The sequence below is a fragment of the Phyllobates terribilis genome, unplaced genomic scaffold (assembly GCF_046119375.1).
Source record: "Phyllobates terribilis strain yellow unplaced genomic scaffold, ASM4611937v1 Scaffold_4__5_contigs__length_816908805, whole genome shotgun sequence".
In the NCBI taxonomy this organism is placed as follows: domain Eukaryota; kingdom Metazoa; phylum Chordata; class Amphibia; order Anura; family Dendrobatidae; genus Phyllobates; species Phyllobates terribilis.
In genome coordinates this window covers 726,507,489-726,534,037 of record NW_027362764.1, presented here as the reverse complement: position 1 = coordinate 726,534,037, position 26,549 = coordinate 726,507,489, and the positions used below count along the sequence as shown (strand labels likewise).

General features: G+C 41.5%; 1 protein-coding gene across 2 annotated transcripts in view; it reads left to right on the top strand.

The window, feature by feature from the left end:
• The window catches only part of NUDCD1 (NudC domain containing 1), a 178,180-nt gene that overhangs the window by 56,292 nt on the left and 95,339 nt on the right, over positions 1-26,549 (top strand). For both annotated transcript variants that reach the window (XM_073679775.1, XM_073679774.1), the window contains exons 5-6: positions 9,064-9,237; positions 23,508-23,715. In XM_073679775.1, the coding sequence (XP_073535876.1) occupies positions 9,064-9,237; positions 23,508-23,715 (382 nt within the window). The remainder of the gene's footprint in view (positions 1-9,063; positions 9,238-23,507; positions 23,716-26,549) is intronic.

Here is a 26,549-nt window from a genome sequence, read left to right as displayed (position 1 = left end):
AATGGTGGGGGCGGAAGCCAGATTGTAGGTTGTCGAAGAGAGAATTAGATGAGAAGTGAGAGTAAAGTTCAGCGTGAATGTGTTGCTCAAGGAGTTTGGAGGCAAATGGGAGCAGCGATATGGGGCGGTAGCTGGACAAGGCGGTTGGTTCAAGGGATAGCTTTTTGAGGATGGGTGTGATTGTGGCATGTTTGAAGGCAGAGGGTAAGGTACCAGAAGTTAGTGATAGGTTGAAGAGATGGGTTAGGGATGGGATCAGTGTGGGGGTGAGGTTGGGGAGGAGATGGGATGGGGTCGAGTGCACAGGTGGTGAGGTGTTATTTGGAGAGGAGATGAGTAAGGTCTCCTTCCATGATGTTGGAAAGGGAGGTTATGGGGGAAGGGCAATGGTCAGGAAAACAAAGGGGTTGTGGTGGTTGGACAGTGAAGACTTGCCTTGTTTGGTCAATCTTGTTTTTGAGGTGTGTGGCAAACTCCTCAGCAGAGATGAGAGAGGTCGAAGGGGGCAGTGGAGGGCGGAGGAGAGAGTTAAAAGTGAATATTTGTTTGGGGTTGTAGGATAAGTAAGATATGAGGGTTGTGAAGTAGGCCTGTTTAACAGAGGTGAGGGCTGATTTGAATGCGAGTGTTGTTGTTTGAATGCAGTGAAGTCATCTTGCGAATGTGTTTTCTTCCAACACCATTCCATAACCCTGGACGCTTGCCGAAGCTGTTTAGTGAGGTTATTGTGCCAGGGTTGCCTATTGACTAGTCGCGCTCTGCCATGCACAAGAGGGGCAATAGCTGATGCGAGAGTGGCATTGTAGAAAGCAGTGGCGCTGTCTTGGTCATGAAGTGAAGATATGGATGTCAGTGGTAGAATAGAGTCAGAGAGTGTGTGTGTGTCTAGATGTGCAAGGTTTCTGTGGGGATGTGCTAGTTGCTGGACATGGGTGACAGATGAGGGGGACAGAGAAAATGTAATTGGGGATTAAGGTGATTGGGGATGGGGGTTGGAGGATGGTGGGGAACTTAAGTAGGGATTTGGAAACCACTGCTGCTGCTGTAATCACACATTGGTCACTCAGACAGCACCCAGCACAGCATGGCACAGGAGGATCGCACTGGCCACCTATGATTTTCCTTCAAGTTTCTTAATCTGTTGACGATTGACTTTTTGGGCAGCACCAACCACAGCCTCCCAGACACTGATCAGAGAGGTGCAAAAGACATTTGGCACGCATGAATGTGTTCAGAATGAATTAATTTATTGTAGAAAATAATAAGAGACGTTTCGGTCAAAACAAGACCTTCATCAGTCCTCTGTATAGTGAAGTGCTGCCTACAACAGCGCTGGGTGCATGTCTGCTGTATCCACCGCTCAGACGGGAAGTGCTTTCTTTTTCAGTTCATCTACGGATTAGGATCCTTTTTCTGCACCTAGGATCCAGAAGTGCCGTGCTTTTTCTCAGACTGATCAGAGAGGTGACTGTCTTCATTCAACTAAATCTCCCATTTAAGAAGGACCCACAAGTTCTCAGTAGGGTTTAGGTCTGATGAGGAAGGGGCTGTGTCATTATTCTTTAATCTTTAAGACTTTTTCTGGCAGCCGAGTAGTGGAGACTTCGATGCTGCAATGGAGCATTGCCCTGCGGAAAAATCTTAGGTTTTTCCTGTACCAGATGTAAGTATCGTCTAAAAACTTGCAGTAGGTTTGAGAATTGATTTTTTTTTTTGAGTCCATCTTGAACCCCAAAAGATTCAACTAGCTCATATTTATCCACCTTGCTGGCATCTGAGTGGAAATGGACGTCTGTGCCCATTACTGATCCAGCCTCGGGCTCATACATTTGGTCCTTCAGAGTCACTCTCATGTCATCAGTCTATAAAACCTTTAAAAAATTTGTCTTCTGATATCTCTTGGCCCAGTGTTGACGTTTCCCCTTCTGTGTCTTGTTCAGTGGTGGTCGGGCTCAGCCTCCCTCACCTCGGCCGTGTCTCTGAGCACTGAACACCTTGTACTTCCGGGCCTCCAGGGAGGTTGCAGTTCTGGAATATGACAGCACTGGAGGATAATGGCTTCCCGGTTGCTTCACGTTTTGATTCTTCTCAAATCTTTGGCAGTTAACGTGCGGCTTTTTTACCCTGTTTGCTATTTGTTGTAAAACTTTTGATGGTTCTGTTATCGCGCCCCAATATCTTAGCAATTTGAGTGCTGCATCCCTCTATAAGACTTATAACAATTTTTGACTTTCCAGAATCTCTTCTTTTTGGCCCATTTTGCCTGAGGAAAACAAGCTGCCTAATAATTCTGCACACCTTGATAAGGGGCATTGTATCCTTAGGTCGCACACCCCTGATTACACAAATACACATCAGCTGATCTGCTTTATCCAATCAGCTTTCAAGTTTATACAATGAATAGTTGGAAAATCTGCATAAAAATGATATGATCATAATACTCACTGCCTAATAATTCTGCACACAGTGTATAGGGATTAGCTGTGTAGGGAGAAGAGGAGAGTATTTTATAATAAAGCAAATTACAAAAGTGGTTGGGGATTAAAAAAGGACATTTTGAGTATCATAGTAACATAGTTTTTAAGGTTGAAGGAAGATTAAGTCCATCTAGTTCAACCCATAGCCTAACATGTTGATCCAGAAGAAGGCAAAAAAAACCCATGTGGCAAACACTAAGCTCCACATTGGGGAAAAAAATTCCTTCCCGACTCCATACGACAATCAGACTAGTTCCCTGGATCAACGTCCTATCAAGGAATCTAGTATATAGCCTGTAATATTATACTTTTCAAGAAAGGCATCCATGCCCTTCTTAAATTTTAATAGTGAATTACTCATTACAACATCATGCGGCAGAGAGTTCCATAGTCTCACTGCTCTTACAGTAAAGAATCCGCGTCTGTGATTATGATTAAACCTTCTTTCCTTCAGACGTAGAAGATGCCCCCTTGTCCCCGTCTCAGGCCTCAGAGTAAAAAGATCAGTAGAAAGGTCTTTGTACTGTCCCCTCATATACTTGTACATAGTAATAAGATCACCCCTAAGCCTTCTTTTCTCCACAGTAAATAACCCCAAGTGTAATAACCTGTCTTGGTACTGCAGACCCCCCAGTCCTCTAATAACCTTGGTCGCTCTTCTCTGCACCCGCTCTAGTTCAGCTATGTCTTTCTTATACACCGGAGACCAGAACTGTACACAGTATTCTAAGTGTGGTCGCACTAATGACTTGTATAGAGGTAAAATTATGTTCTCCTCATGAGCATCTATGCCTCTTTTAATGCATCCCATTATTTTATTTGCCTTTGCAGCAGCTGCCTGACACTGGCCACTAAACGTGAGCTTGTCGTCCACCAATACACCCAGGTCTTTTTCAGTTACAGTTTTGCCCAGTGTTTTACAATTAAGAATATAATTTATACATTTTATTTCCTCTGCCCAAGTGCATTACCTTACATTTATCCCCATTAAAGCTCATTTGCCATTTATCAGCCCAAGCTTCTAGTTTACATAGATCCTCCTGTAATATAAAATTGTCCTCCTCTGTATTGATTACCCTGCAGAGTTTAGTGTCATCTGCAAATATTGAAATATTACTCTGTATGCCCCCTACAAGGTCATTAATAAATATGTTAAAAAGAAGGGGGCCCAATACTGACCCCTGTGGTACCCCACTGTTAACTGAGACCCAGTCTGAGTGTTTTCCATTAATAACCACCCTTTGTTTCCTATCACTGAGCCAATTCTTAACCCACATACATATATTTTCCCCTATCCTAATTTTCTCATTTTATGTATCAACCTTTTGTGTGGAACCGTATCAAAAGCTTTTGAAAAGTCCATATACACAACATCCACTGCATTTCCTTGGTCCAGTCCAGAACTTGCCTCCTCATAAAAACTGATCAGATTAGTCTGACAGGAACGGTCCCTCGTAAACCCATGTTGATATTGGGTCATGAGGTATTCTTCTTCAGATACTCTAGTATAGCATCTCTTAGGAAACCCTCCAGGATTTTACCCACAGTAGAGGTTAAGCTTACTGGCCTATAATTTCCAAGTCCGGTTTTTGTCCCCTTTTTGAATATTGGCACCACATTTGCTATACGCCAGTCCTGTGGTACAGACCCTGTTATTATGGAATCTTTAAAGATTAAAAATAATGGTCTATCTATGACGTTACTTAATTCCTGCAGTAGTCGCGGGTGTATCCCATCCGGGCCCGGGGATTTGTCAACTTTAGTGATTTTTAGACGCCGCCGTACTTCCTGCTGGGTTAAGCAAGTGACATTTAATGGAGAATTTTTGTCATCACTGATCATGTTTTCTGTCATGCGATTTTCAATACTGTTGAAAAAAAATCATTTAGCATATTGGCTTTTTCCTCATCCACCATTTCACCCAGACTATTTTTAAGGAGGCCAACACTATCATTTTTTAGTTTCTTACTATTTATGTAGTTAAAGAATATTTTGCAATTATTTTTGCTTTCTCTGGCAATGAGTCTCTTTGTCTCAATCTTTGCTGCCTTGATTTGGTTTTTACAGAATTTATTTAATTTTCTGTATTTATTTAATGCCTCATCACTACCTACTTGCTTTAGTTCTCTAAATGCTTTCTTTTTGTCACTTATTGCACCCCTTACAGCTCTATTTAGCCATAGTGGTTTCCTCCTATTTCTAGCATGTTTATTCCCATAGGGTATATATTGTGCACAGGTCCTATTCAGGATGCTAATAAATGTCTCCCATTTGCTTTGTGTAGCTTTGTCCCAGGATATTGTCCCAGTTTATTGCACTAAGATAATCTCTCAACCGTTGGAAATTTGCCTTCCTGAAGTTTAGTGTCCTTGTAACCCCTCTACTACACATTTTATTAAAGGATACATGAAAACTTATTATTTTGTGATCACTATTACCCAAGTGACCCCCTACTCGTATATTTGATATGCGGTCTGGCCTGTTGGTTAATATTAGGTCTAGCAGTGCTCCCCTTCTTGTTGGGTCCTGAGCCAGTTGTGAAAGGTAATTGTCTCTCATAGTTGTCAAAAACTTATTACCTTTGCTTGAACTACATGTTTCTGTCCCCCAATGTTTTTCAGGGTAGTTGAAGTCCCCCATAATAATGACTTCTCCTTGAGTCGCTGCTTCATCTATTTGCTTTATGAGGATATTCTCCACTGTTTCCATTATTTTTGGAGACTTATAACAAACCCCTATCAGTAATTTATTCTTTTTTCCCCCCTCCCCTTATCTCCACCCACAGGGACTCTACATTTTCATTAGATTCACATATATTCTCACGCAAGATGGTTTTTAAGGATGATTTTACATATAAACAGCCTCCCCCCCCCTCGCTTGTTTGTACGGTCATTTCTGAACAGACTATGGCCCTGTAAATTAACTGCCCAGTCATGGCTCTCGTCCAGCCATGTCTCAGATATACCCACCATGTCATTATTTTCCAACAAAATTAATTCTGATTCCTCCATTTTGTTGTTGAGGCTTCTGGCATTAGTGTACATGCACTTTATGTATCTCTCTGTACCTCTATTCCGTCTTACTATATTGACTGTTCTAACCCCACCCCCAATTTCTTTATTTATGCCCAGGTCACTATCTGCACTAAATTCCCCACCTATAAAATGAATACCACCCCCAATCCCTAGTTTAAACACTCCTTCAACCTTCTAGCCATTTTCTAACCCAGCACAGCTGCACCCTCCCCATTGAGGTGCAGCCCGTCTCTAGCGTACACTCCCTGACAGAAGTTATGTCGCTTATCCATGTTATGTAAATAAAAGCTTATAACCTGACGTTAAATTAATCCATTGGTTTTATAAATTACTCTTTTGAAAGCTGAAACCCTCCCAAATTTGGTTTAGGTTAACAAAATACATTGGCATCAATGCTGAAATATTGATCATTTAATGAACACAGAATGGTCAGATTTTGGCAAGACAAAAGTTTTGTCTCCCACAGAAAGTAATGTGATATTCAAACAAATAATTATCTTAAAATACAAATATATGTTGCGTAACATTGGTGAATGAAGTTGTGGTGCTATTAGTCATATTTAATATTTTGTGTGACTTCCATGAGCTTGAAGGACTGCATCCATGCGGTTCAACAATGATTCATACAATTTATTAATGAAGTCATCAGGAATAGCAAAGAATGCAGTCTTACATGCCTCCCAGATTTCATCTAGATTCTTTGGTTTTGTCTTCCAAGCTTACTCTTTTATCCTACCCCAAACATGCTGAATGATGTTCATGTCTGGTGACTGGGCTGGCCAGTCCTTGAGCTCCTTGATCTTTTTCGCCTGGAGGAACTTTGTTGTAGATGTATGAGATGGAGCACCATCCTGCTGCAGAATTTGACCCCTTTTATGATTTGGAGTGTAAGAGGTAGCTAATACTTCTTGATATTTTAGGCTATTGATATTGCCTTCCACCTTGCAAATGTTTTGCACACCCCCATACTGAATGTAACCCAAGACCATGATCTTTCCACCACCAAATGTAACTGTTTTCTGGGTGTATTTTGGATGCATACAGGCTCCAGTAGGTCTCCTGCAGTATTTGCGGCGGCTGTGGTGTAATTCTACTGAAGATTCATCAGAGAAATCCACCTTCTGCCACTTTTCCAGCGTCCATCTGTTTAGCAGGCTGTGAGAATTTGCAAATGCCACACGGTTTTTTATTTGCCTTTTGTTTAGTGCTGGCTTCTGGGCACTGATTCGACCATGGAGGCCATTTTGAGACAGAATCCTACAAACTGTTCTAGTTGACTCAGGGGCTTGAGGTGACCAGGCCTGTTGGAGCTCTGCTGCAGTGGAAGAGGGGCTTGCTTTGGATTTTCTAACTAACAAACGTTCCTGCTGAGCAGTTGTCTTGCGGGGTCTGCCGGACCTGGGCTTGTCAAACACATCTTCAGTCTCTTCAAATCATTTTTTAATTCTTTGTACTTGACGCTGAGGCACATTAAAGGTGCCAGCCACTTCTGCTGTGGATCTGGTCTTCAGCCTCTTGATAATGAAGGCTTTGGTCGCAGGGTGGATTTTTGGCATGTTGTCAGAGCTCAAGTTGCAGTTCAAGTGAAGGTCTGGGGTGCTGGGTTTCTTTTTATATACACCCACTAATTAACTGATCATTTACTGAGCACTGGTGAGGATGTAAACTAGGATTGGGTGCATTATATGACCAGGCGACAAAACTTTTGTCTTGCCAAAATCTGACCATTCTGTGTTCATTAAATGATCAATATTTAGTATTGACGGCAATTTATTTTCTTAACCTAAACCAAATTTGGGAGGGTTTCAGCTTTCAAAAGAGTAATTTATAAAACCAATGGATGAATTTAACGTCAGGTTATAAGCTTTTAATTACATAACATGGATAAGCGACATAACTTCTGTCAGGGAGTGTAGAATCTGTAGGCAAGTGAGAAGTCGTCCCAGTTCTCCAGGAACCCAAACCCCTCCTTCCCACACCAATTCCTGAGCCACTTATTTATCTCCCTAATCTCCTGTTGCGTCTCTAGCGCGGCACGTGGTACAGGCAGTATTTCAGAGAATACCACATTGGAGGGCCTTGCTTTAAGCTTGCAGCCTAATTCCCTGAAATCATCTTTAAGGACCTTCCACCTACCTCTAACTTTGTCATTTGTGCCAATGTGCACCATGATCGTTCACACTCGCTAAGGAAGAAGATTTAAAGAGTTGTTTTTTTTTTTAGCAGCAATCCAACCTACAGCTCAATGCACTTAAAGACAACCTCTCTAATTTATTGAACATGGTTATGGCGATGACAAAATTTTAAATTACTTGTTTTTTTTGTTGTCACACCCTGAGATACAAAAGTTAATCAGTTTTCCATCAACTTGGCTACTATGAAGACTAGTTTTTTTGTGGGACAAGCGGTTTTCACAGTTACCATTTTTGGGTACATACAGCCTATTTTGATCACTTTTCATTCCAGTTTTTTTGCAAGAGGAACAGTTGAAAGACAGCAATTCTGGCATTCTTTTCAGTTTTTTTTTGTGGGGGGGCTGTTCTCTGTGTAGAATAAATAAAAAATATCTGAAGCTTCTGTCTTTCAGTAGTGAGAATATTTACCTTCATTACTTTTTTGATCTTTTCGATTAATGATGAATTTTTCCAACTCGTTTCTCAGCCACCTGCACATTTTTCAAGTTGCCGTCTAGTGGTTGAGACTAGGTGTAATATGTTCTACCTTCTGTCACTGACTTCTGGGGATTCTATATAATATTAAGTGGTAATGTTTCACCTTGTGGAAGGTGACATACAGGCTCTAACATGTTAATGTAAGGTGGTTTCTTCGCTCCTCTGGGAAATTTTAATATGCAAATTGCCTCTTCAGAGAGGAAGAGGATTTGAACTATATAGCGCCACCTATTGGAAGTAGCAATCCTACAAGTCACTATCGACTCTTTGACTCTTGCAATATGACTTGGGGTAAAAGCCAAATGAAAATCTCTATTTGCAGACATGTTATTTCAGGGTACTGCCCCTCATCAGTGCAAAGTATGAGAACTGATTTGGCTAGGCCAGAAGCTACGGTTCTATCACCTAGCTAAATCAGTTCTCATACTTTGCACTGATGAGGGGCAGTACCCCGAAACATCGTGACTGCAAATTGAAATTCTGATTGGGCTTTTATCCCAAGTCATATTGCAAGACTCGTTAAAGGGTCAATAGTGACTTGTAGGATTGCTGCTTCCAGCAGGTGGCGCTATAGAGTTGAAGTCCTCTTTCTATCTGAAGATGCAATTTGCATATATAATATTAATCATTTTCGGTGTTGTCTTAGCATGCTTTACCCATTCTGCTTAAGACTTGTCTTGAATGCCTCCTCAGTAGGAGACACTACTGGCAATTATGGGGCAAACAGCAATTTTGCTACAATCTTTATGCCAAATGAGTTTTGCTTCTAACATAGGTGTCATAATTGAGCAATTTACCTATAACTTGTGCGGCTGTAATTGGTTGTCCAATATCATATGAATATGTCTATAGAAGATATTGCTTTTTTTGTGTTGACAGATGAATGTGAAATCTTGAAACGTAGGAAGCTTCATGGCAAATCTGTCCCACATTATGCGGCTATTGAACCGGCGGGAAATGGATTGACGATTATCTCTTACAAACCCTTCAGGTTCATTGTAGATGAGGAAAATCAACCAGAAGAGGAGAGAATGGAAGAGGAGGAGAAGAAAGGTAATGTTGATACTGGTGTTCCCTTGATACAATTTCCTTCTAATGTGAAATTTTGCATGTGAAATACAATTTTTTTTTCTTTCCCCGCACACACAGAAATAACTTGTGACAGTAGCGGTTTACGATACAATAAAAGTAATAAAATATTTTTATGGAGCAGAATTTGTGGGAGGTAAAAAGAAAACGGCTTTTCATGCAAATATAATATTCTGCATTTCCACATATATGTTGTATACCGGATTTTATTTTTTATTCTTCAACTGGAAGCTTAAGTAGCAGAAAATAAGGAAAAAGTTTGCAGAATTTCTTCCACATAAAGTATCTCATCCAAAATTATATAACGTTAGCAGACATTAGGTAAGAGAAATTATAAACTTTTATTTCTGGTGGGTCTGTGTAGTGAAGGAGTTACTTACATTTACTTGGGAGAGTGAGAACCTACTGTCAAGCTATCTCCAGATTGCAGCAGCCACTCTGCATTCAGATAGGCAGGGTGGACAGCAGTGTGAGCAGCCTCTTCTTACCTCAGCACTCCTGGTATTTCCAGTCTTAGATCAGAAAGACTGGGGGGACAGCAGTGTGAACAGTCTCTTCTTACCTCAGCACTCCTGGTATCTCCAGTATTAGATTAGACAGACATGCTAGACAGCATTGTGAACAGCCTCTTCTTACTTAAGCACCCTTGGTATCTCCAGTATGTGATCATATAGACAGGGAAGACAGAAGTGTAAGCAGCCTCTTCTTACCACAGCACATCTGGTATCCCTAGTATTAGATCAGATAGACATGGCGGACACCAATGTGAGCAGCCTCTTCTTACTTCAGCACTCCTGGTATCTCCAGTTTTAGATCAAATAGACAGGATGGACAGCAGTGTGAGCAGCCTCTTCTTACCACAGCTTCCCTGGTATCTCCAGTATTATATCTGAGAAATATGGCATACAGCAGTGTGAGCAGCCTCTTTTTACCTCAGCACCTCTGGTATCTCCAGTATTAGATTAGATAGACATGGTAGACAGCAGTTTGATCAGCTTATATTCAATTCAGCACCCCTGGTATCTTCAGTATTAGATCATATAGACATGGTGTACAGCAGTGTGAGCAGCCTCTTCTTACCTCAGCACCCCTGGTATCTCCAGTATTAGATCAGATAGACAAGGTGGACAGCAGTGTGAACAGCCTCTTCTTACCTCAGCACCCCTGGTATCTCCAGAGCCCATCTTCATATACATGAAAGGAGGGGGCAGATCTTCCTACTACATATGCTCGCAAGCACCAGTTCTGTTAACATTATAGAACAGGTCTCTGTCAGTGTAAAAAGACTGCAACCAATTTAATACACAGTGATCAATTCACTAAACGAGTTTGCTAATTAAAGATATTTAGAAATTTATTTGTAATGCATTTTCTTTCACTTTTTTTTCCCCTATTCCCTGAGAACCCCTTTAAACACAGTATAAGCAGTACCTCTTATTGTATGAAATCTACAATATGTTGAGGCTTGTTTGTATTTTGCAATGTTAACGTTTATTCTAATATATACAATAAAAGAACACTATTAAAGGGTTCTTATCATAATGGATTTTTTTTTTTTTTTTTACAACGTACAGTCTCATCATATCTATTGTTAATATACTGTACAAGTGCAACATAACCTTTCTTTCCATCTTTATTTTTTTTTCATCTTGTTCTGCCCCTCTGTGCATCCAGCTTCATAGAGCTGGGCAGCCAGTCGAATTCTTATCTGCTAAAAGAACGTTTTCCAGCTCTTTTTCACTTGAAAAAGTTCCACACTTGGAACGAAACGTCACCATTATGACCATGGGTTAACAAAACACCATTGAAATTGGACTCTGGAGTGATATATATCAACTTAAATGCTTCAAGGGAATCTTTTGGCAAGTTTTTCCTACCTCATCTGAGAGCAAAACCTACAAAAGACAAAAAATATATCTCATACCCTACCATCATTATATATAAATGTAAAGCAAAGTTGCATATTAAATATAGGGTACTTAGTGAACTATTTTTGATCAAAAATAGTTCACTAAGCCGTCCCACCAGCGACAAGGTGACCCTAAATTGGGACGGTACCTACACTGCTTGGTTTTTTGTTTCTCATCTGAGAGCAGCCTGAAGTAGATAAAGAGAAGCTGAATCCAACGATGTTCAGTTAGGTCCATATATATTTGGACAGAGACAACATTTTTCTAATTTTGGTTCTAGACATTACCACAATGAATTTTAAACAAAACAATTCAGATGCAGTTGAAGTTCAGACTTTCAGCTTTCATTTGAGGGTATCCACATTAAAATTGGATGAAGGGTTTAGGAGTTTCAGCTCCTTAACATGTGCCACCCTGTTTTTAAAGGGACCAAAAGTAATTGGACAGATTAAATAATTGTAAATAAAATGTTCATTTCTAGTACTTGGTTGAAAACCCTTTGTTGGCAATGACTGCCTGAAGTCTTGAACTCATGGACATCACCAGACGCTGTGTTTCCTCCTTTTTGATGCTCTGCCAGGCCTTCACTGCGGTGGTTTTCAGTTGCTGTTTGTTTGTGGGCCTTTCTGTCTGAAGTTTAGTCTTTAACAAGTGAAATTCATGCTCAATTGGGTTGAGATCAAGTGACTGACTTGGCCATTCAAGAATATTCCACTTCTTTCCTTTAATAAACTCCTGGGTTGCTTTGGCTTTATGTTTTGGGTCATTGTCCATCTGTAGTATGAAACGACGACCAATCAGTTTGGCTGCATTTGGCTGGATCTGAGCACACAGTATGGCTCTGAATACATCAGAATTCATTCGGCTGCTTCTGTCCTGTGTCACATCATCAATAAACACTAGTGACCCAGTGCCACTGGCGGCCATGTATGCCCAAGCCATCACACTGCCTCCGCCGTGTTTTACAGATGATGTGGTATGCTTTGGATCATGAGCTGTACCACGCCTTCGCCATACTTTTCTCTTTCCATCATTTTGGTAGAGGTTGATATTGGTTTCATCTGTCCAAAGAATGTTCTTCCAGAACTGTGCGGCTTTTTTTAGATGTTTTTTAGCAAAGTCCAGTCTAGTCTTTTTATTCCTGATGCTTATGAGTGGCTTGCACCGTGCAGTGAACCCTCTGTATTTCCTTTCATGCAGTCTTCTCTTTATGGTAGATTTGGATATTGATACGCCTACCTCCTGGAGAGTGTTGTTCACTTGGTTGGCTGTTGTGAAGGGGTTTCTCTTCACCATGGAGATTATTCTGCGATCATCCACCACTGTTGTCTTCCGTGGGCGCCCAGGTCTTTTTGCATTGATGAGTTCACCAGTGCTTTCTTTCTTTCTCAGGATGTACCAAACTGTAGATTTTGCCACTCCTAATATTGTAGCAATTTCTCAGATGGGTTTTTTCTGTTTTTGCAGCTTAAGGATGGCTTGTTTCACCTGCATGGAGAGCTCCTTTGACCGCATGTTTACTTCACAGCAAAACCTTCCAAATGCAAGCACCACACCTCAAATCAACTCCAGGCCTTTTATCTGCTTAATTGAGAATGACATAATGAAGGGATTGCCCACACCTGTCCATGAAATAGCCTTGGAGTCAATTGGCCAATTACTTTTGGTCCCTTTAAAAACAGGGTGGCACATGTTAAGGAGCTGAAACTCCTAAACCCTTCATCCAATTTTAATGTGGATACCCTCAAATGAAAGCTGAAAGTCTGAACTTCAACTGCATCTGAATTGTTTTGTTTAAAATTCATTGTGGTAATGTCTAGAACCAAAATTAGAAAAACATTGTCTCTGTCCAAATATATATGGACCTAACTGTATCACTTAGATTACTGGTTGCAGCCGTTCTGATACAATCAGAGCTTTTGGAGCAGCATGAAGCAGAGCTGATGTAGCTAACCCCGCCCACACCACAGCTAACCCCGCCCACACCAGGCTCTCCATGTACAATGTCTATAGACAGTGAGGTGCCTATCACAGGAGGGGGCAAAGCAACAATAAACTCCTGGTGCTAAAACAACCATTGCAAGCTAACAACGGTACATAGCTTGATAAGAGAGGTAATGCTGAAATCTGTGTTTTAACCCCTACAGCATGATGTCTTCAGATTACATAGCAAAAACCTGCTGACAGATTGTTTTTAATCGGTTAATTAATAAAGATTTCATATTGCTTACTCAATTTTGCTCCAAAGACTGAAATGTCAAATGCATCTGTACTACATCTTTAAATAATAACGAAGCCAGATTCATCCTTCATGTTGCAGGGATTGACCCATTTAGCAGTGTCTTGTCCTGTTTGCATAATTACTCATTACCATGTGAGTCGCGCACAGGCCTGTTACATTGATAGAAAAATTAGCGTAAATGTATTTGGTTTTGAGCAGCGATCACGGTGATGCATGACGGCTGTGTCTGCCGTTCCTCAGGATTCGGGCATTGCATTTCCTCTCCGAGCCCTTGTCGTTCCGGCTCAGTGAACCTCTTCCTTTCGTTGCCGTCACTTTTCTCCTTTGTTTACCGTCTTCCATCCAATCATTGTATTTCCTGCAGAAATGAAATCTATCTAGATTGTCAACTGCGGGATGCTTCTCCCTGTGGTCATTGATTCCTATAAGCATTCATTCCACATTTAGGACATGTTAGACAGATTGGAGTGGAAACTATCACTGTGTCCTAAATCCTTGATGGCATTCGCATTTTTTCGAAATTCTTTCAGAGCCGTCATACTAAAGCGAAATTTAATTTCCAAAGTTGTAAAGTAAATCTTCATTATCATGACATAATTTAGTTTCAAGAACTACAATGGCCTTTTAAAGTGGTTGTCCACCACTAGGACAACTCCAGGTCATTCCCCATGTTTGGTCACGTTTACTCTTCTCACATTCCAGCGGTGTCGGCACTCGCGTTCCTAGGGCTCACGTGAGCCCGGTGCCCAATCAGCACTGGCGTCACTGTCCCTGCCTTAGGACTTATAAGTAATCAAAAATAAGTCCTGGGCCGCTCACCTCCTCTTGATTATTTGAACAATCGAAGGCGGGGAAAGTGACTCTAGCGCTGATTGGCTGCAGTGCTCATGTGACGCAACAGCCTCACGTCAGACCTGGGAACGTGAGGGCTGACACCGCTGGAACAGTGCCGGCACGGGAGGTGAATACTGATGTTTTTATTTTTACTGGGCCAAACATGAGGAATGAGAAGGCGTTGTGAACAACCCCTTCAACATTTTCCTGCAGCGGCAGGTGCTGCTGTATAGAGCCTGTATCATATTCCAATTATCGCTATTGTTAACCCCTGCCACTATCTCTGATAGCGTTCGATTCTGTGGGTCCCGTTTCAGGCACTCATGGTCCTCTCCCCACCCATCCGAGCGAGACGTAATCGCGGCGTGCCACTGGATTACCACTGCAACCGTTGTCCTACTTTAAAACACAACAGCTCCGAAGTGTCCTAACAAGACTAATACTGAGGAACAGCTTTGTTCCCTTGCAGCAGCTATGCAGGCTCTGCACATTTGCGGGTCCTGTCCTGTGACGTCCTCACTATTCGTCAGCTAGCACAAATTCTATATCAGTACGTAGCCCGTGAAGCATAGCCCGCAGCCCGTGTTGGCATCCTTCAGGTAGCTTTGGTCTCCTTGACTATGCTAGTGTCATTCAGGGTGTGGGAAAGACTTAGTGCAACACAAAGGGAAGAGGAAAAAGGAGCCCAGACTGTAGGGAAAGGGGGGAAGTGGAGACCTCTTAAGTTGATCTAGCGTCTCCCCTAACGTCCCTGTATTGGCTCTTCACGAATCGCCGCACGTGTACCTCACCCTGTCTTTCCCTGGCGTATGGCTATGGCTAGGGAAGGGAGCAGATGAGCACTAGTCGATCTCCACTAAACACTATAGACAACAAGGGTACACAAACGGGGAAATTGCTTCGCTTTAGACAACTCCAGACAAATGCGCACACGTCCTCAAGCTCCAGAGAGGACGAAGTACTGCTTTCGCTAAGCCTTCACAGGTAGTAATGAATATCGCCGGCACCTCCCTCTGAAACACAGCAGGTATTTATACACGCAGTCCAGGGTGTTAATTAGCCACTGGGTCCTAGAGACAGCCTCTAAGAAGATGTCTGTAATGCCAAACATAGAGATCTCCTGCTACCAACTGCAGAGCGACTGTCCTGACACACCTGTGACAGCTAGACTTGTACTTCCACACCTCTAATAGAGCTCTAGCTTCATGGCAGTGTAGGTCACTCCCCCGAAGAGCCTACTTGTTAATAAAATTGGTGTATCACACTGCTTTTTCACTGTTATTCACTATGTTATTTCCTAATAAATCCCCAATTCCAAAAATGTTGGGATGCTGTATAAAATGTACAGAAAACAAGAATGCAATGATTTGGAATTCTCTTATTGCCATATCTTTATTCACAACAAAATATAGAACAACAGAAGTTGGACATTTTTCCATTTGCTTTGAAAAAATGAACTCATTTAGAAATCGATCATGGCACCATAATGGCCCCAATAGCCTTTTTTTTTTTTTATTATTTTTTTTTTTAAATGCCCATTGTGATGGGGGGAAAAAAAATCACTTTTTTTTTTTTTCTAAATGCATACAACACAAAAACCTGATTTTATTTTCTGATGATAAATGCCCTTTAAAGCGCAATTTTTGAAGATTTTTCTGCAGATTACCTGAGTAAAATCTGCAAGCCCACAAAAAAAACCCAACCATAAATAAAAAAAATAAATAAAACAAACCTGATGCTTCTTTAAAGGGCATCTTTCACCAGGTATTTGCCATCTCCCATCTAAGAGCAACAATGTAGGGATCAAGAACTGGATTCCAGGGATGTGTCACTTACTGAGCGGTTTGCTTTCATTTTGATAAAATCACTGTTTTATCTGCTGCAGATCTAGCAGTGCTCAAATGCTGAGCTGTGTATAACCCCACCCACACCTCTGATTGGAAACTGACAATCTGGTGGGGGCGGGGTTATAAAGATGACATGAATATGGAAGACCACATGACAGCAGGCCTATTAGTCCTCTAGTGATAATCTCCTGCTGATAAAACTCTGATTGTATTAAAACCACAGAAAGAAGCCCAGTAAATGGCACATCGCTGGAATCAGGGTCCCTGTCTATACATTATGCTGCTCTCAGATTAGGGAGGAAAAAACTTTGTGACAATTTCCTTTAAGGGTATGTGCACACATCGTCTTTATCAGATGCATTTTGCCCTAAAAAAAGCGGTTAAGAAATGCTATAAAGAATGAAGGTATGCACCGCAATGTCAAAATGATTTGCTGTTTATACAGTCATGGCCAAAAGTTTTGAGAATGACACCAAAATTATATTTTCACATGATCTGCTGGCCTCTGGTTTTTATTAGTGTTTGTCTGATGTTTATATCACATACAGAAATATAATTGCAATCATATTATGAGGACCAATAGGTTATATTGACAGTTAGAATGAGTTAATGCAGCAAGTCAATATTTGCAGTGTTGCCCCTTCTTCTTCAAGACCTCTGTAATTCTCCCTGGCATGCTCTCAATCAACTTTTGGACCAAATCCTGACTGATAGCAGTCCATTCTTGCATAATCAATGCTTGCATTTTGCCAGAATTTGTTGGTTTTTGTTTGTCCACCCGTCTCTTGATGATTGACCACAAGTTCTCAATGGGATTAAGATCTGGGGAGTTTCCAGGCCATGGACCCAAAATCTCTATGTTTTGTTTCATGAGCCATTTAGTTATCACCTTTGCTTTATGGCAAGGTACTCCATCATGCTGGAAAAGGCATTGTTGGGCGCCAAACTGCTCTTGGACGGTTGGGAGAAGTTGCTCTTGGAGGACATTCTGGTACCATTCTTTATTCATGGCTGTGTTTTTAGGCAAGACTGTGAGTGAGCCGATTCCCTTGGCTGAGAAGCAACCCCACACATGAATGGTTTCAGGATGCTTTACAGTTGGCATGAGACAAGACTGGTGGTAGCGCTCACCTCTTCTTCTCCGAATAAGCTGTTTTCCAGATGTCCTAAACAATCGAAAAGGGGATTCATCAGAGAAAATGACTTTGCCCCAGTCCTCAGCAGTCCACTCCCTGTACCTTTTGCAGAATATCAGTCGGTCCCTGATGTTTTTTTCTGGAGAGAAGTGGCTTCTTTGCTGCCCTCCTTGAAACCAGCCCTTGCTCAAAGAGTCTCCGCCTCACAGTGCGTGCAGAAGCACTCACACCAGCCTGCTGCCATTCCAGAGCAAACTCGGCACTGCTGGCAGTCCGATCCCGCAGCTGAAACAGTTTTAAGATACGGTCCTGGCGCTTGCTGGTCTTTCTTGGGCGCCCTGGAGCCTTTTTGACAACAATGGAAGCTCTCTCCTTGAAGTTCTTGATGATGCGATAGATTGTTGACTGAGGTGCAATCTTTGTAGCTGCGATACTCTTCCCTGTTAGGCCATTTTTGTGCAGTGCAATGATGGCTGCACGTGTTTCTTTAGAGATAACCATGGTTAACTGAAGAGAAACAATGATACCAAGAACCAGCCTCCTTTTAAAGTGTCCAGTGATGTCATTCTTACTTAATCATGACTGATCGCCAGCCCTGTCCTCATCAACACCCACACCTGTGTTAATGGATCAATCACTAAAACGATGTTAGCTGCTCCTTTTAAGGCAGGACTGCAATGATGTTGAAATGTGTTTTGGGGGTTAAAGTTCATTTTCTGGGCAAATATTGACTTCGCAAGTACAGTAATTGCTGTTAAGCTAATCACTCTTTGACATTCAGGAGTATATGCAAATTGCCATTACAAAAAATGAAGCAGTAAACTTTGGAAAAATTACTATTTGTCTCATTCTCAATACTTTTGGCCATGACTGTATGTTCAGACTTTTGGAGCTTCCTTTAACCGCTTCAGGCTTTCGAAAGCTTCTGCTTGGAATCCACTAAGTATTTTATATCAAAGTGTCCCGAAAGAGAGAAAACACTGGCGAAAAACTGATTATAGACACTTCAGGATAAAAGACACCGGAGCACCAGCTGCATTTTGCCAGCGGAAGACTCTTTAGGACACCCTGGCGCCTTTTCCTGAAGTGTCTTTTTCTGGAGTATTTTCGATCATTGTTTCGTCGTTTTCTCCGACTTTTTTGTTTTTTTGGGTGAGGGGGTTCTTTGATATAAACTACTTAGCGGCTTTCAAGAAGAATCGAAGGCGCCGTGTGCACATACCCAACAGTGTAGATGACGGCAGAGGAGGGGGTGGACTTTTGTGCGTTGCATTATTGTGTTTTCCAATTTGTCTTCTGTATTTTCCTTTTGTATTGTGCAGAATCGCATCATTTATTGGGTAATAAGGAAAGAAGTAATCCCTTTTTTGTGCAGAATCCTTATACCAGGATTGGTATTGCTTCACACGAGCCCCTCGTCCTCCACCGTATCGCACTGGCAGGTTTTCCATTGCAGCTTGTCACACGCAGAACCCGCTCTAACAGCCGCTAATTGTTCATCTGGTACGGTTGTGATGTCACCGCGGCCGGTAATTACACCGTTCCTTTCATTGTGAAATTACCCCGACAATGGTGGTCATCGCTAAGAACTATTATTCCAGTTTCATTAAATGTAATCTATGGCTCCAGAGCCTTGTGCTTTGTAATTAGGAACAAAAGGAACGTTTGTGTTTTTTTTTTTGGTGGTTGTTCTTTTTATCTTTTTTATATTTTTAATAATCTTTTGTCATAAAAACCAAAGAGAGCACTGGTCTTCATCTGCATTTCCTATATAACATAATCTGGAGGAGGGGGTCTCTCCTTAGAGGAGTTCCATTAAAGGAGTTATCCGGTGACTTTTGTATTTTTTTTTCTTACGGAGCTAAGAACGTACAGGCAGGTTGTTACCAATTACTTGCCTGTTCTGCCCGAAATCAGGATCAGTGAACGTACCGCTCTTGCCGGCAATTTTTCTGCTTCATTTGACCTCACGTCAACAGAGCAGCTCTTTCACTTCCGTTCTGCTTTTTCAACGGGACGTCCCTGCTGACATCGTGATGAATTACAGGCGGCTCCTCGTAATTAGGCAGCCGAGGGCCGGCTGTCATTCAGCAAGGCATCGGCAATGGCAATGGCTCCTTGTAATCAGAGCAGAGCGGAAGAGAAGAAGCTGCTCTGTCAACGGAAGCTGCAGGAGTGGTGCATGACCGACTCCGGGCAGAACAAGCAGTTAGCAGCTGCCTGCCTGTAAGTTCTACGTGTGCACGAGACTTCAGGATTCTCATTTACTTTGCTGGCATCAGGAAACCCTTCAGATTTTGTGACAAATCTGCACTGAAAAAAATGCAGCAAAAACGCAACGTGTGAGTTCTGTCCATGAAAACATGGATGGAAAAACTGCCGTCTGAATGAGCTTCTACAGCATGCAGGAGCCTCAGCAGGGTGATTCAGGAACTTTTTTCATGTTATCACCCCTCTTACCATTCAGAGATCGTGGACTCCCTGATTGTCTGTTGTGGTGGTATTGGATTATTGTTATAGGAGTGAGAATATGAGCCGTTACACATGTAATCACACCCTGTGCCAAGTCAGAACATTTGGTGACTCAGATGTTTACCGGCATTTGAATCTTAAGAGATTTTTCAGTCTCTACAGTTCTTACGTCTCTCAAAATTTTGAAAGTTGTCCTGGCCGCGAAATGGTTTCAGGGCGATTTAAAGGCATCCGCACCCTATGTGATACCGCCGCCACGCTTTATACACTTTCCAGGACCTGAGCTGCAGTACCACATACAACCTGTGGCTAGTAGTGGCGCTGTTTCTGGAAGAATGTAGCCATGTTTCTCGAATTCTGTACAATCCCCTTTAATGGTTTTTATAACTTTATTTTCCATACAGCGATATCATTATTGGTCGTGTTCGGTAACTCTTCCAGTTGCCAATGACTAAACCTGCACATTTTATTATTTTCCATAAATAGGAAAACAAGTGCAGAGGTGTTAATAAAATGTGTGAACACATGTAGGGGATCCGAGGCAGATGATCATCAATAATCCTCTATATCCCATTGTTTCCATAGTTTCTAGCCTATATAAAACTTTTGCGCTCGCTGTATCTTTACTTAACAAATCAAGACATGACAACAGGAAGGCCTGTTCGTTCTCTGGGAACGATGTGTTACCGCGTTTCTTGTTATGTCGATGAGATCTTTTTACAGCGGTATTCTTATAGGAAGCTCATCAAGTAAGGTGTGGAGAGAAGCCATTATGGCATTTGAATAAAGAGAATCTGTAAACTTTTCTGAAATGTGTTTTTTTTTTTTTTTTTTTTTGTGTGTGTGTGTTTTAATGTGAATATTGTATTACTTGTATATTTTCTTAGACTGTCGTTCCTCTGTTTATTCTTCCTGGAAAATCAGGTTTCTGTTGCTTAATCTAAGAGCTGCATAATGTTTGGGCAGAGATCCTGATTCCAGAGATGTGTCACTTGCACAGCAGCTCACTGTAGTTTCAATACAATCAGTGTTTTATCAGCAGAAGATTATCACTGCAGGAGTAGGTTTCTACAGTCATGGCCAAAAGTATTGAGAATGAGACAAATAGTAATTTTTCCAAAGTTTACTGCTTCATTTTTTGTAATGGCAATTTGCATATACTCCTGAATGTCAAAGAGTGATCAGCTTAACAGCAATTACTGTACTTGCAAAGTCAATATTTGCCCAGAAAATGAACTTTAACCCTCAAAACACATTTCAACATCATTGCAGTCCTGCCTTAAAAGGAGCAGCTAACATCGTTTTAGTGATTGATCCATTAACACAGGTATGGGTGTTGATGAGGACAGGGCTGGCGATCAATCAGTCATGAATAAGTAGGAATGACATCACTGGACACTTTAAAAGGAGGCTGGTTCTTGGTATCATTGTTTCTCTTCAGTTAACCATGGTTATCTCTAAAGAAACACGTGCAGCCATCATTGCACTGCACAAAAATGGCCTAACAGGGAAGAGTATCGCAGCTACAAAGATTGCACCTCAGTCAACAATCTATCGCATCATCAAGAACTTCAAGGAGAGAGCTTCCATTGTTGTCAAAAAGGCTCCAGGGCGCCCAAGAAAGACCAGCAAGCGCCAGGACCGTATCTTAAAACTGTTTCAGCTGCGGGATCGGACTGCCAACAGTGCCGAGCTTGCTCTGGAATGGCAGCAGGCTGGTGTGAGTGCTTCTGCACGCACTGTGAGGCGGAGACTCTTTGAGCAAGGGCTGGTTTCAAGGAGGGCAGCAAAGAAGCCACTTCTCTCCAGAAAAAAACATCAGGGACCGACTGATATTCTGCAAAAGGTACAGGGAGTGGACTGCTGAGGACTGGGGCAAAGTCATTTTCTCTGATGAATCCCCTTTTCGATTGTTTAGGACATCTGGAAAACAGCTTATTCGGAGAAGAAGAGGTGAGCGCTACCACCAGTCTTGTCTCATGCCAACTGTAAAGCATCCTGAAACCATTCATGTGTGGGGTTGCTTCTCAGCCAAGGGAATCGGCTCACTCACAGTCTTGCCTAAAAACACAGCCATGAATAAAGAATGGTACCAGAATGTCCTCCAAGAGCAACTTCTCCCAACCGTCCAAGAGCAGTTTGGCGCCCAACAATGCCTTTTCCAGCATGATGGAGTACCTTGCCATAAAGCAAAGGTGATAACAAAATGGCTCATGGAACAAAACATAGATATTTTGGGTCCATGGCCTGGAAACTCCCCAGATCGTAATCCCATTGAGAACTTGTGGTCAATCATCAAGAGACGGGTGGACAAACAAAAACCAACAAATTCTGGCAAAATGCAAGCATTGACTATGCAAGAATGGACTGCTATCAGTCAGGATTTGGTCCAAAAGTTGATTGAGAGCATGCCAGGGAGAATTACAGAGGTCTTGAAGAAGAAGGGGCAACACTGCAAATATTGACTTGCTGCATTAACTCATTCTAACTGTCAATATAACCTATTGGTACTCATAATATGATTGCAATTATATTTCTGTATGTGATATAAACATCAGACAAACATTAATAAAAACCAGAGGCCAGCAGATCATGTGAAAATATCATTTTGGTGTCATTCTCAAAACTTTTGGCCATGACTGTAGTGCCAGGCAATCCAAGGATCTGTGTAACTTCACCCCCATCACTGATTGGTGGTTGCTACCAATCAGAGATGTGGGTGGGGTTATACACAGCTCAGTGTTCTCAGCACTGCTGCATCTACAGTAGAAAAACAGGGATTCTATCAAAACTGCACCAAGCAGCCCAGTAAGTGATACATCACTGGAATCAAGGCAACTGCCCCTTCATCATGCTGCTCTCAGTTCGTTCACATAGCAAAAACCTGGTGCCAGAATCCCTTTAAATTGGAAGCCTTCTAATCCTCTTTATAGCAGGGAAATGATGCTTTACAGTCAATTCTAGCTACTGACATCTCGGCACTGTATTATATCAAGTGTCTGCTCTTCCTTCTGGGTATCTGAGCAAGTTCTGTTATACTGAAATTTTTGCATTGAACCACAGAAAGACATAGGGAAATCCTCGATGAATCTGCAGGGGTCCAAGAGGTCATGGGGCCACTACCACCTCTAAATCAGCGAGTAGCTTCTGTCAGACACATTATTGGACGGCAAAGGGGCCATATACTGTTCTTGCACAGGGGCCCTCTTCTCACTGTCCAGGGGTAGGGGGGGGTCATACCGTGACTCTGCTGCTTTTTAACCTTCTTATTTTATTAAATATCCTGTAGATTTTGTAGCAGATTCACAGATAATCAACAGTAAAATGCTCAATAATAGGATCTAATTGCATTTTTTTACTTTCCCATTGAAGTCAATGAGTAAAACCAAACCCTTGCTGGGGATTTACACAATCTGCACCTCATGTTCCATTTTAATATTCCATTAAATTTCTATTTAATATTCCACTTTCCCTTATGTCAAATTGTGACATTACTGCTTTTCATTTTACTGTGTGCTGTAAAATTAGATTTCATTTTACTGTGTGCTGTAAAATTAGATTTCATTTTACTGTGTGCTGTAAAATTAGATTTTTTTTTTTTTTTTTTAAGCGTCATGTTTGTATAATTTACAATTTCCCATGATGTATTTTTACTCTTTTTAATTCTCTGCCTAAAGAATTTAATCTAAATTCTTATTCTGGTGATAATATCCCTTTAAATTAATAACCTTCCCTATCAATATTTCCTGTATATATGGTTTAATTATTTATTATTATTTTTTTTTTTGTTTAGAGCCCCTTTATACTTGGCAGCAGACGGCAGAGGACGTGACCCTCACTTTCCGCCTTCCCGATGATATAACCAAAGAGCACATTAATATTCAGTTTTCTCCCGATCACGTCAGCATTTCATTAAAGGAACCGGATCCATTTCTGAAAGGACGGCTTTACTCCGGGATTGATCATGAAAGCAGCACTTGGATTGTAAAAGATGAAAGAAGGTAGTCTTCTGTTCTGTTTTTTGCTTTCATAGCTTATGCCGAAATGTATCTGAATATTTTCCTTGCCTTACATTATGTATATGGCTTGGGATTGGAAACCTGCTCCTTTCCCCCACTCTCTCTTTCTGTATTATTGAGCTCGACACTTGAATGCAAATCATTCTCTGTGGGTATTTTTTTAAAGGGTTTGTTCATATTCTAGAAAGCTGTATCGCTTTTTTTTTCCCCCATCAGTGCCACGTCTGTCCACAGGTTGTGTGTGGTATTACAGCTGATTTAAAGGGAATATGTCAGCAAGTTTTTGCTACCTCATTTGAGAACAGCATAATATAGGAAAAGAGACCCTGAGTCCAGTGATGTATCACTTAGATTACTGGGTGCAGCAGTTCTGACACAATCCGAGTTTTAGATGTAGCAGAGCTGAGAAATCTAGCCCCACCCACACCATTAGCTTTCTAATGACAGTGAGCTACTTATCACTGGAGGGGCGGAGTCTGACTAGCAATTGTGTGCTTCGTAGTCCGGACAATGATGATGTCCTGGTGATAAAACCTTCATTGTGCGTAAACAACAGCACACAGCCTGATTAAGTGACACATCGTTGAAATCTGTGTTTTAACCCCGACCTCATGCTGTCCTCAGATTACATAGCAAAAACCTGCTGACAGCTTCCCTTTAATTTCACACCCAGGGGGCATGTGTGGAGCAGTTCTTGGAAGATGGCATCTATGTTTTTGTAATCATGGACAAGCCAATTAAAAATGCTCCCAAAGGAGTAACCTTCAAGCAACCCCCTTATTATAAGCCGCTGCTATAAGGACTATGACATACACTAATCCTCATCTCCATACCTTCCATTAGCAGATACTTGGCTTTGGAGATCTTCCAAACATCCATTAGCAATTATTTCTAACCTTGTAGTACTTTGTTTTACCTGTAGAGGTGCTGTCACAATTTTGTTTCAGATTTGTCTCAAATAGATTTGCAATTTTAAATGGGGCTCTCCAAATAAAAATTTAGTTTTCAGTCCGCTTTGGGCCTCATGGACGTGTCTTATCCGTATGTCCTAGGATGGCATGTGAGCAATTTAGAGCGGCTCCTCACTAGCGGACTTGCACTTTGCCGGAAATTTTTTTGGGTTGTCCCAGCAATGACGACTGATCCCTAGGTGGTACAAAAACCGGACCTGCTGTGCCCACTGCACACTGAAAGGTCTTTCTCCGTTTTCTTTTGTCCGGTGTCCTTTTAAAGGGAATCCGTCAGCAGGTTTTTTTTAATTTTTTTTTTTATTTAATCAGAGAGCAGCACAGTGTTTGGGCAGAGAGCCTGATTTCAGTGATGTATCACTTATTAGGCTGTGTGCTGTAGTTTAACCCCTTAGTGACCGGACCATTTTTTTTAAAAAAAATCCGACCCCAGTGTCACTTTATGTAGCAATAACTCTGGAACGCTTCAGCAGATCCCATTGCATTGATTTTGAGACTGTGTTTTTTTTGTGACACATGATACTTTATAATAATGCTACATTTAGGTTGATATGTTTTGCATTTATTTATAAAAAATATCAGAAATTTGACAAAAATGTTTTAAAAAATGCAATTTTCAAACTTTAAATGACTATCCCTTTAATCAGACCATACAAAAACCATAATAAATCACATTTCCCTCATGTCGGCTTTACATCCGCGGCATTTGTAAAGTGGTGTTTTATTTTGGTAACGTTTTAGAAGGCCTAAAAATGTAGCAGTAATTTTTCATTTTTTTCAAATAAATTTATAAAAATAATTTTTTATAGTTCTGTTTAGTTTTAAAGTGACTTTGGGGGTCCTATATATTGGAAACCACCCAAAAGTGATACCATTTAAAAAACTGCACCCCTCAACGTATTTAAAATTGCTTTCAGGTAGTTCATTAACTCTGCTGGTTCTTTTCAGGAAGTAATGGAAAGTGGCATGACAAGAGTGACAAAAATTATTAAATTTTGATAACTTCTGAACAGGCCGCTGTAGCCGGCAGACTAAGGCCGTTATTTGGCCATTACCTGCCATAGCAAACATCAGGACCACACAACCAATATCTCAGGGTGCCGATGAGGTTAACGAGGAAGCCCCCACACTCTGTTAACTATTTAGATTCTGTAGTCCCTATTGACAGCAGAATCTAAGGGGTTAAACGTATATGGTCGATGCCAACACTGATCGTGGCTGATGCAGCAATTTGTCAACTATAGTGTACAGCTGACCGCTGCTGGATTGTGTCCTGTCTGGAATGCTAGTCTCTTATATCGCATGTCAGTAAAAAGATGTCTGGTGGTCACTAAAGGGTTAAATACAATCAGTGTTTTATCAGCAGGAGATTATCACTACCAGACTAGGTCTCACATGCAGAGAAGTCCAGCTAATCTCTGTAACCCCGCCCACACCACCTGATTGGCAGCTTGCTGACAATGTACACAGGAAGCTACCAATCAGGTGTGTGGGCGGGGTTATTCACAGCTCAGCATTCAGAGAACTGTGGGGGGGGTGCTCTGTGTGTGTGTGGGCGCTATGTGCACACTCCTGTTTCCTGAAGGGTCTCAGGACCTGGACTTCCACCAATGTGGAGGGCATTTCATGAGAATAAGAAAAAGTGTAAGTTCCCTTTTAACTCCTAAAGCTGGGACCCCCATCAGTCAGCTGTCATTAAGCCTCATGGTGGCAGGAAATACAGGGACCTACTCATTAAGGCTGACATAGAGCACCAGTGAATTAGACACATATGTTAACTGTAGCCGGAAATATACTCCACTAAGGTGGTGTAAATTACCATGAATTGACGTGAGGATGTAGCTGCAC